The sequence below is a fragment of the Plectropomus leopardus genome, chromosome 11 (genome assembly GCF_008729295.1).
Source record: "Plectropomus leopardus isolate mb chromosome 11, YSFRI_Pleo_2.0, whole genome shotgun sequence".
In the NCBI taxonomy this organism is placed as follows: Eukaryota; Metazoa; Chordata; class Actinopteri; order Perciformes; family Serranidae; genus Plectropomus; species Plectropomus leopardus.
In genome coordinates, this window is record NC_056473.1 from 6,630,429 (window position 1) to 6,641,839 (window position 11,411).

At 35.7% G+C, this 11,411-nt stretch overlaps 1 protein-coding gene across 2 annotated transcripts in view; it reads right to left on the reverse strand.

Annotated features, from left to right (window-relative positions):
- Nucleotides 1–6,973, reverse strand: part of LOC121950232 (anoctamin-9) — a 20,129-nt gene extending 13,156 nt beyond the window's left edge. Inside the window, exons 1-9 of one of the 2 annotated variants that reach the window (XM_042496171.1) lie at nucleotides 6,850–6,973; nucleotides 6,616–6,739; nucleotides 4,300–4,374; nucleotides 4,066–4,188; nucleotides 3,826–3,962; nucleotides 3,095–3,144; nucleotides 2,740–2,798; nucleotides 1,637–1,716; nucleotides 25–159 (exon numbers count right to left, since the gene is read on the reverse strand). In XM_042496171.1, the coding sequence (XP_042352105.1) occupies nucleotides 25–159; nucleotides 1,637–1,716; nucleotides 2,740–2,798; nucleotides 3,095–3,144; nucleotides 3,826–3,962; nucleotides 4,066–4,188; nucleotides 4,300–4,374; nucleotides 6,616–6,636 (680 nt within the window). In that variant the 5' untranslated portion in view covers nucleotides 6,637–6,739; nucleotides 6,850–6,973. Of the gene's footprint in view, nucleotides 1–24; nucleotides 160–1,636; nucleotides 1,717–2,739; nucleotides 2,799–3,094; nucleotides 3,145–3,825; nucleotides 3,963–4,065; nucleotides 4,189–4,299; nucleotides 4,375–6,615; nucleotides 6,756–6,849 lie in introns of those variants that run through there. The other variant, XM_042496172.1, reaches the window with a different exon arrangement.
- Nucleotides 6,974–11,411: the final 4,438 nt, after the last annotated feature.

Genomic DNA, 11,411 nt, shown 5'->3' on the forward strand with positions numbered 1-11,411 from the left:
TGTGATATTGTGGAAAAAACTTACATGAGGGGCGAGCTGTTGAAGAAAGCAAGGCCATAAAGGAAGACAATGACCCCGATGAGAGCAGGCGGGATGAGCAGATATGTGTACCACCCTAACCACAGGTAGTACAAGGCCACCTTCTCCCCAAAGTAGTTCCTGACATGAGAACACGTACACATACACACAAAAAAATGTCAAAAGGTTATGCATATATGGTTACCCGTACAAAACAGACATACATTGTACACATGATATATATTACATTTACATTTACTTCGGTGTTTTCTTAACCTGTAGCCTTATTCCCAATGTTTTTGTGTCTAAAGTTTTCCTCTGTTGAAAAAGAGGGCTGTAGCTGAAGCGGCCATAATGTAATCCCCGCAGGCAATTACATCAATTACAATTTTTACGTCCACTAGTGCTTATTTTTACCACTGACAGAGGTAGAGTATTATCATAATTTTCCAACAACATCATCCCTACAAAGAAAAAAATGTTTATATTGTATATGTATATATATATGTGTGTGTGTGTGTGTGTGTGTGTGTGTGTGTGTGTGTGTGTGTAAGTGTATATACATATATATATATATATATATATGTACATTTAAACTGTCTGGTTGGTTATTGTGACCAATTTTCAGTCAAGAAGAAGTCTTGTTTATGTTTTTTCAAACGCTTCCCAGCACTCCTCCCTTCAATTCGCACTAAGACTTAAGGTCATAATTTAAAAAACAACAACAAAAAAAAAAAGCAAAAAGTGACAGAAATGTTTAATTTCTCTGAAGGTTCTTTTTCTAATGGCGTCAGACACTTCTCATAACAATCTGAGTCTGTCAATGCCAATAAAAAGAACTTTTAATAGATGTAATTTGACCTTGCACACTTGGTCGTAGAGATTACATCGCGGCTGCTGCGGCTGCTGCAGTCGCTCTCATTCTGCACCAATTTTAAAAACTGTAGTCTCCATTAGTCACTTGAAACAAAAATGTGGTAAAGTAGGAATTGAGGATGGAAACCAAGGTTTTCCTCTAAGAACAATTTGCAATACTAAACCAACTACAAAATTGTACTGTCAATATATAAAATCTGTACAACATTGGCTTTTATCACGTCATGCATACTCAGAAACATGGCATACAAATACATAGGGCTCATAAATTCAATATTTTACAAAATGAATGCTCAGAGATTTTGTTTTTCATACAGGTGTGTTTTAGCCTACTGCTGTTTAAAAAAACAATAATTTTTAAAGTACTGATTTTGACCACATGCGATGTGATGATGTACAGTCTATCTTGTCACTATGTTTTGCTGATAATGTGGGTGGTATAATAAAAGGCTGAAATTGCAGTCACACAGCCTACACATTAACATGAAGCAAACCAAAGGCATGTTTGCTCTGTGTTTTGCTTTTTGGACTCAGTGAACAAGTGGATCTAAAGACTAAAGCTCTAATCTGCTTCAGCATTACATACTGTGCATGATTTTAAACAATGAGTCCAGACAATGCCTGCACCATGCGTGGGTGATGACATGTTTGACATCAAAAACAATAATGCTGCAGTAAGTGCAAAAAAAAAGAGAAAGCAATAAGCAGGATAATGAATAGGCTGTTGTGTTGCAGTCCAAACCTGACGGCAGTGATGGGTTGCCCTTGGAGACAGGCTGTCCATCGTGCCCAGCTCTCCTTCAGCTCTCTCTGTTTCTTTTTCTGAAAGCAGAAGCACAACACAAACACAGACACACACACACACACACACACACACACACACAAAAAAAATCAAAAAAAAAAAAAAGAAATCAACATGAAGAGGAGCTCTGTAGATACAACATGCACTCAAACAGAAAACAGAAGCTTGCAATGTAAAACATTTAATATATTTTGGGTTTTTTTAAAGATTATTTTGGGGGCTTTTTACTTTTATTTGATAGGACAGTGATAGCAACAGTGGGACAGAGAAGGGATGACAATCAGCAAAGGGCAGAGTTTGAAATCAAACCTGCAGCTGCTACAGGACATGGCCTTTGGACATGGCGCACCCGCTCTACCAGGTGAGCAACTGGGCCCCAAATCTTCTGATTTTTAATATACAATAACAAAACATGCAACTTTAATGCTGCTTTATATTTTTTATAATCTTTGGACAGGTATTTATGATTTAATTTCCTGGACATTTATTCTGGAGGAAATATCTTCAACTCCCACGGTTTTGTAATGTAAACAGAGCACACATGTACACGCTCACAAGTGCACATACAGTACGTGCTAATGTATGTTCACACACACATGCTCACATATTCCCAGCACTGAGTGACTCACTGCATTAATATGACTCTCGTCGCATCTCAGCGAACAAATACTTTTCTGGCAGCAATGTATTGTTTTGGTACACCGCTGCCAAGTTTCACGTCATAATTTTTGACGCTCTTTAAGAAAAACAAAACACTTTAGCAGCAACCTGAAGAGATTTATCAGTAGATACTAGTGTCACTATCTTTAGCATGAGAATGTGTGGCAGTAAAGATACTGCTTTATTTGTATCATTCACACCCTGATTCAGTCTACTGTTTTCATTTTTTTTTATTTATTCACGCAATCTGTTTAATCAGCAGTTCCTACCCAAAATAATATAATTACCAGGCCAGACACGGTGACAATATTGCAACCTGTGGTAGTGATGAATCACAGCTGCTGTGCAAGAACAAGGCTTATGCTGGATAAAAGGATTTTTACCTCATGTAAGCAGAATCTTGCCTCAAAAACCTTCATCTTCATAAGATCCCGCAAACCCTCTGAGAAGAACAACATGAAAAATTAGAATCAGAATCAGAAAAAGATTTATTGTCAGGTATAGTTAACACAATACGAGGAATTTGTTCTGGTGGGTTGGTGCAACATAAATATAGAAAAAAACAGATAAAATAGAAGATACAAATATAAAAAATAAAATATAAAATATAAAAAGTACGAGTCCAGTAGTGCAAAACAAAACAAGTAACAAGTAACACAAGTAACAAAACAAGTAACACAAGTAACACAAGGTTTTCTGAATAGGACAGGGACTGTAAATACAGTCAGTCTTCCTCACCTCCTGAGCGTATAGGTGTGTGATTCAAGATGAAGTGGACGATCCTTATCCTGAAACAAGGACAAGCATCACTTATAAAGATGAACTATGAAAGATGAACTTTAACTATTCAAATACTGGTCAACCGAAATTAGTTTTTCAGGGCCGATACTGATTATGAGTAGTTTATCAGACCGATAACCCCTATTTGGAACCAATATTCATTTACAATAAAAATGAAAATATTTCTGTCAATACTAAGAATTTGGAATATAACAAACTCCAACAAAAAAACTTAAATGCCTTTAGTAAATTTTTAAGCAACACCCAAACCTTTTATTTATAAAGTCAAGTGAAAATTTAAATTAAAATGATAATACATTTTTTTAAAAAAAGCTTCCTGAGGTTTTACAAAGTAAAACGTCTTTCCATGCTGACACTTTTGTTGCACTTTTTAATTAATTAATTTCATCGGCGAGCATTAAAATAAAACACTGATACAGATAATCGGCAAAATGCCAAATATCAGCCCCAATAATCAGCTGCTAAAAGGCTGCTAATCTGTTGGCCCCTACTTTAAAATATTGCCTTTTAGTGATGATAAAGACAAGAAGGACTTCAGAATATCATATTCGTGCAAAACCACAGTCAGATATTTTTTCCATATCACATATTTAGAGAAAAATACTTCAAATAGCATTTTTGATTGTTTAGAATACCAAAAACAGCAAGCAAATAGCAACATGGTTTACCTGGTGCTGAGTGGTACAATGTTCTGATCTGAGCTCCAGTTACAGGCGTCTGACACTTTGAGCAGATACCTGTACTTCTCAAAAATTTCTTTAGGCGCTTGAATCCCATAGAAGACGAGATCATCATCTATAATTTTCTAACAGGGATCAATAAAGACAAGATTAATGGAAGAATTTTGCAACCTTTCCAACAGTAAAGGCACAATTATTTTGCGTGTGCTTGTTTTATTAAAGACTTACGGTAACTTTCAAGTTCTTTTTTTTCAGTTCTTCAATGTATTCAGTTTGCTTCTTGAACACCTCTCTTTCCTGCTTATCAATTGTTTTGGCAACCAGGACGTAGTCATATGACAGAGGCGTGTGCTGCGTGACGTACATCATATGGCAAAATCAGACATTATATGTATCAGTCTGTGAATTAAGGAGGCCTGGACTGTTTAGCATGCTGTTAAAGTGGAAACATTAAATTCTTACCACAGGTGGGAGTGATGTCAGTTCATTGCCATTCTCCCGCACCACTCCCATTAATTCCAGTAATTCAATACTGGGCTGTGTAGCAAAATAGTGAGAGAAGTTAAAATATGTCAAAGTCCACACATCATAAATAAAATATTTCGGGGTTTTTTTTAAGGCAGGAAACCCCAGGCTAAAAAACTTTCGTGTACTTGTCAATTTTGAGATTTTGGGCTATTGTGCTTTCATAACATGTCTTCTTTCAGACTAGAGAAAGGAGAACATAAAAAAAGAGTTTATTTGAGTTCAGATTTCTGTTCTGGAAATGTATGCAAAATGTACATATCTTATTACATAACACTTCCTTTGCATATTATAAACTTGTAATATAAATAATTGAAAATAATTGTCTTAAGGTAAGTAATCTGCTACGGAAGTTTTATGGTGATAATGCTTTTTTTAAAATTATGATTATAATTTTTAATTTGATTTATGTATGTATTTATTTATTTATTATCTTATGTATTTATGTTTTTTTTACCTGAATCACCTACAGGGTCTTATTTTTGGCCTTCAAATGTATGAAGTGTTACAATTCATATCTTAAAAGTTTGTTATTTCTAAATTTGTATTTTTTTTAATACTCTGAGCCAGAAATCTTCACTTCAGTAGCACCTCATAACTTTCCAGTGTTATTCCTATTTTCATTCTGAAGGTTTTCACGGAGGGGTTTGTTGATATATTATCCATAGCCTGATTTATATATTTGTTCCCCCTAAAAAACATGGCAGATATTAATTTCTTATGGCTGATGGTAGTCTTTTCTGATATATAAGATCCCCTCTGTAGAAATATTTTACTTTAATGTATCAACAAAATAGGAATTTTTAAACCTGTCTTTAACCAGAGTCTATATTTTTGTCCTGGAAATTTATTCTAAGCAGCACACATAATGAGATTATGTACAAGTTGCATATTTAAACATAATATTTCAGATACCCTGCGATACAAAAAATAATTACCTTAATGTTACTATTCTACTGGTAAAGTTAATAATCTTAGTTAAAATATTTGTACCCTATTCACCTGAAGTTTCTTCTTTTTTGTCTAAAAATGTATAGAATTTCACAACTCATCCCATTTTCTCTAAATGAGCTTATTTTTTCATATTCGGAGCTGGAAACCATCACTTCAATAGCACTTTTACACACCAAATTTTCCCTTTTCGTTCATTTTCTTTTTTTTTAATATCTACATTCTGAAGGTTTTTATGGAGGTTTGTTTATATATCACATGACATTGCAATTCATATGACATTTATTAGACATTACAAAGAGATATCACCTCTGAAAGCCTTAATGTGTCAACAAAATGAAAGAAGAATTTCGAACTTGGCTTTATTAGGGGTGGGGGAAAAATTGATACAGCATGGTATTGCGATATTTTGCATGGCAATTTTGTGTCAATACATGGCAACCATACATCTTTTTTTTTTACCATATAACTTATTAAACTTTTGGTAGCCTATCAGATCAATAAAATCATTTGCTTTTTCAGTCCACTAGATATATTTTTCTGCAAGAAAAATGATTAAAGTAAAAAAGACTTAGTATGTAAATCAACACATTAATTTACGTAGATAATGCCACTTGCATATTTAAACATAGCATTCCAGAAATCTTGTAATACAATAAATAACTGTCTTATAGTTCATCAACTGGGCAGGTTTTATGATAATATCTTTGTGTCACCTGGGGTGTCTCCTCTGAAGGTGTAAGTGACAAATAATGATTCTATTTAAAGACATATTTGGTTCCCACAACAACAAGCTTGTGAAATCCTGCAGAAATGTCATCATTTAACCTTCAAAAGAATCCTGTTTAGCTGTGACGTAGGGGGTGTGGCAGTGAATGCCACTGAGGTGATCCTGACTCACTGACAGAGGAGATGGTTAATCTCACCTGACTGAACTGCATGGCATGTGGACATACTTTCTCACATTCATGCCAATCCATGCTACTCAGGGCAGTCTGCACACTGATACTGTACATGTAGGCCAACACAGTGAAGGTGTGGTAGACAATACAATCTAAGCATTGTGGCACCAGTGGAGACACAAATACACGCCATCCAATGATAAATCAGGTTACTCTTAATTTGTGTAAGGGTGGGCCTTCGCTGGAGTAAGCTTCTGTTGGATCTACTTTGTCTTACAAGTGCAGGATTGGTGTGAAAAACGGCAAACCCATGATCAACATAACAAAAGCTTCATCTGGCCTCAGATCAGCTCCAATTATGTATCTATATATGTTGTTATGTATGAATAAGATCACCTACCTGCCTCCTGTGGACGGGCATGATGCTGAATGCAGATGCGACTTCCCGGATTTAAGAAATAAAAAAAATAAAAGCTTCAGTCAATGATCCCGGAGCGTCTCTGTCAGCTCACCGATATGCCCAACTGTAAAATGACATGAGTGCTCGTGAACAGGCAGTAGGCAACTTCCGTACTTCCTCTAGGGACAAACGTGTTTTTGTATTACAAGCTAAGGAATGTAAAAGCGACTCTACCTGTTGCTGGTGTCACAGCATTTACCTTTGTCTCCTCCACCTTTATCTTTTTCCAGTCAGATCAACGGTGCTATCAACACAAACACACAAACAAACAGGATCTGCTGTGTGTTTCGCAGAAATAATGTCGATATGGCTCGTCAGGTGCGATGGAATGGCATTATTTCTGCTGCCTCCTCCTCGCTGATGCAAGATGACAAAATTCACCACTAGATGGCAGCAGCGACCTCCGATCGTCAGTGAATCATCCTACGCACACTCACTCAGCAGACTGTGACATTTATCTGAAAAAATAAATAAAAAAAGACTAACACTTGTACACTTTGAGTCATGAAATTACACCGTGAAAGCATCTCCGCATCTATAATGGAGGCTGAGCACATCCATTACTTTTCACAGATGAATAAGTCGTGACTGATCAAACCGACATTAAAAACAAAGTGAAAATGAAGCCAATTTGTCACTTTGTGGCATACCATGAACTCTGTGTTCAACAAAATGGTTCGCTTCTGTTGTACAAGAACTATTCGGAAAACTGCAACAAATTACTAAATATAGTAAGCTATGTCTTCAAAAAAAGTAAAAAAAAAAAAAAAAAAAAAAAAAAAAAAAGTCATGGTAAAGTGTGCCAAAAAAAGATAGGCAAAAAAGAATGTCCCAAAAATATAGTTAAAATTATCATTATTAAATATTTCATTTTTTACAGAATTATAATCATCTATCCTTTTTTGCTCAAAAAGTAATTTTCTTTTTTTTTTTCTTTTTTTTGACAAATTTGTACGTAATTTTTCTTGTGCTTTTTATTTTTTTTATTATTTATATTTTTATTTTTAAATGTATTTGTTTATTTATTTTATTTTTTTTTTGATGATTCTGGGGTCATATCTTCTTGTTAGGTTGCGCACTGCCTTTTTCAAATGTTTTTGAAAGAAATCAAGCCAATTTGGGTTTCAAAGGGTTAAGGCTGCAGCGGCAGGAGTTCAAGTCCAGCATAGGGCCCTTTGCTGAATGTCTCTCCCCCTTCATTTGTCTCTGACTCTGTCAAATCAATAAAACCATAAAAAGGCAAAGAAATAAACAAACACACACACAAAACTAAATCCATTATAAATATTAGCTTTAGTGTTGGTTAACTCATTGTTAGTTGCCATAAGTTTAGCTGTAAATATAGCCTGAGCTAAACTATTACAAATAAACTCACCTCAGTAGTTGTTCCATGGTGAAATCTTGATTCACTGAATATGTAAGAAGTATTACTTTACGTTTATGAAGATTACCAAGTGTCACAGACAGCATAAGGCTACTATAGCTTTCTAAGTTGATGCTTCAGCAGTTTTATTTCTCCAAGTTCCCTCTTTTTACAGACAAAAAATGTGCACATATACAGGAAGTACCACAACAAAGGTCATTAAACAATTGCTGAAGTTAAGCAATAAAAAAGTAACAATATTTGCCCCACTGCAGCTAAGTTTTTTATTAGGGGAAAGTAACTGTGTAGGCTACTAATGCACAATTTTGAAAGTAGGCTATTTGTCCTACTTGAAAATGTCCATTTCATGCGCTTTATGTCACTCCATTTGAGCTGGTTGCTTTTCTGATAGAGGCTACCACTGTATTATTATATATATACAAAAAATGCTATATGACCAACCAATAGAATGAGATTTTGTGTAACATATTAAACAATTCAACAGTATGTAAAACAATTAAACTTTAGCCATCTCAACTACTTCACTAACATGCTTCCTGGTGCACAAATAGGCCTGTATCCAATAATGATTAAAAAAATGTACCCTCCAAAAAGTTTAATTCTCTTAATGAGTACTTTAAGTATATTGTCATGTTACTGCTTTTACGTATATGCTATAAAAATAACTTTTAATATAGGCTTCTTGCTTTTTGAATGTTGACTAGCTGTATATTTCCAAGCAGAAAAAGCTTTCAAAAAGCCTTTTCTGCTTGAAATTTTAAAGTTGGAAGTTTTTTTTTACACAGGAGGCCTACGTAATATTTGTGAGCTTATGATGTGTTTCTATGTAGGCAATGTCTGTATGTGTGTAGTTTTTTTTTTTTTTTTTTTAATTATCTTACATGTGATTCCCATTGCACTGCCCTGTGGACCTATTTCTGTTCCCTATCCTTTCTCTTGTACTGTGAAAAAAGAAAAAGAAAACTAACATGTCAAACGGGTGGCCCTCCATGCCTTGTTATTAAAGGGCTTCACCATTAGTCGTGGAGACCTCGGAAAGCAGTGCACACCCAGGAGAACCCACATGTCAGGCAGCAGAGGCGATGTGAGGCTACAGAAAAAGTGGTCTTGAAAATAAGCGGCTGTATTTCTGTCCCCGGCCACACCCCACAGAGGAGGATCACATAATTACACCACTACAGCTCTGTGTAAACCACTTGAAGGGCGACAGAGGGGGCCCCTGCGGCTATATTTGACCGGGGTTGGAAGTACAGGGTAGAGAGGTAGCTGGGAGGATCGGGGACAGGCTGCCGATAGACTCTTTCCTGAACTCTTTGTCATAAAGGAAACAAACTGGAAGATAAGCTAAACATCATGCTGAGTTACACAAAACACAATGAAACTCTAACATCCGATGGACTGCTGAAAGATAGACCTCTTGGTCCTGGAAATGTGTCCTCAGCAAAGAACTGAAAGTTTAATAGTTACTTACTATAGGCTTACATATATGTCCGAAGTGTGGCCCGGGAGCCAAATTTGGCCCTCAGACTGATTTCAAATGGCCCTTGGCTTGTCTTTTAAAATATACTCTGTTGTTACTATTTTGATTTTAAACAATTTAAAATTTTTAAACATACACATATAATAAGCAGTATGTCTACCTGGTCCGGTAAAATGTCTACCTCTGTCCCCTCTCATCAAATTCCAACTTAAGGCGCAATGTAAGTGTATGGTATGTTTACCGATATGTTCATTTTTGTTATGTCGACATATAGAAACGTCAAGTGATTGTTGCTGCAAACCAATTTCCCCAGGGTGACAATTAAAACAAATCTATAAATCTGATTAACACAATGGTTAATCAAGCAATACCACTTTGATTTTTTTTTTAAATTCACCTCACAATGGCAAGACAACCAAACTGAAGTCCTTCACCACATAGGAATACATGAAACACTTTTTCACTGAAAGATCAAATGGTTGTGTTTGCAGCATTTGTATGTTTTCTTTAAACATTTTTTTAAAATGGCCCGTATGCCGCTGACCCCCATCTATTTTTACATTAATTTATCTGGCCCCCATTAAAAAATAAAGTTTGGACACCCATGGTGAAGGAGAACAACAGAGGCCATAAGCGATTGCGAATGGCGCTATATTGAGTCAGTGTTTGACATGTCCATTCTGGGCTACTGTAGAACAACATAGTGGAATTAGTGAAAGAGGACCTAGTTATTGCTGCACTCAAATGAAATTTCTGTTTAAAGTCATGCACATGAAGTCTTACACTTGGACCTCTCACACAATATCCACTCGCAAGGTTGTGAATACCACATCAGCAGGACTATTGCTACTTATCGTAAACACAGTGAACACAACCCCATTTGAACAAAGCATAAGCCCCATAATACATTCTTTTTTTCAGGTAATTTTTAAACTAATGAAAAAACAATAATATTAAATAACATTTATGCCAATAGATATGCCTAAATCATACACACTGGACCTTTAACTGCCTGAACATGTCAGGTGGGAGACTAAAACCTCTTCACATGAAACACCTTTGGAAAGGCATAAATGAATGTGTGGTTGTTGGTTGTGAGGGAGTTCCCAGATGCTCTGTTGCCAAATCAAATGTAATAAATAAGCAAATAAATGATTTAGAGGAACATAATAACAGCAGGACCAAACCCAAAGAAACACAAATACTTGTAGTCTTGTAGTCTGTCTTGTTTAATGTAGTCTCATTCACATATTAACAAATTCTGATTGCAAATGTTATCACCTGGTCTGGGTAACTGCTGCTAGTATATCACTTTGTATTTATACTACTTGGTTTCGCTTCCAACTCTTTTTACAATGGTGTGTCACAAAAGAGGATCCTGCATAAAACAGTGTCACACAGATAACCCAGACTCTGTACTTGTTTCATTGCACTGCCTTTAATTAACTTTAATTGATAGCCCATCACTTCATGTAACCAGGAGAATCCTCGGCTGTGATTGGCTGGCAGGCGTCGAATCTCCCAGAACTTCAGTTAAAGGCTGGTTACTAGGCAACATCATCATTAACGACACTCTCTCTATCAATAAAAACGATCCTCTGAGTTTAAAAAGTGGAAACTATCTAACTATCTATCTAACTGTCTTTTATTTTATTTTATTTTATTTTATTTTATTTTATTTTCAGTCTAGGTAAGTACAGGCTACTGAACTGCAAACATTAAGTCCAAGTTAGCTAGCTAGCTAACGTTAGCTCTGCAACTTAAGGTAAGTCATCATTCATATTTTGGAGTATAAATTTGAGTTCTTCCACTCTCACAAAGCTAAACTGCAGACATTTGAGTAATGACAGAATCTGTTCGCCCCCAGGCTCA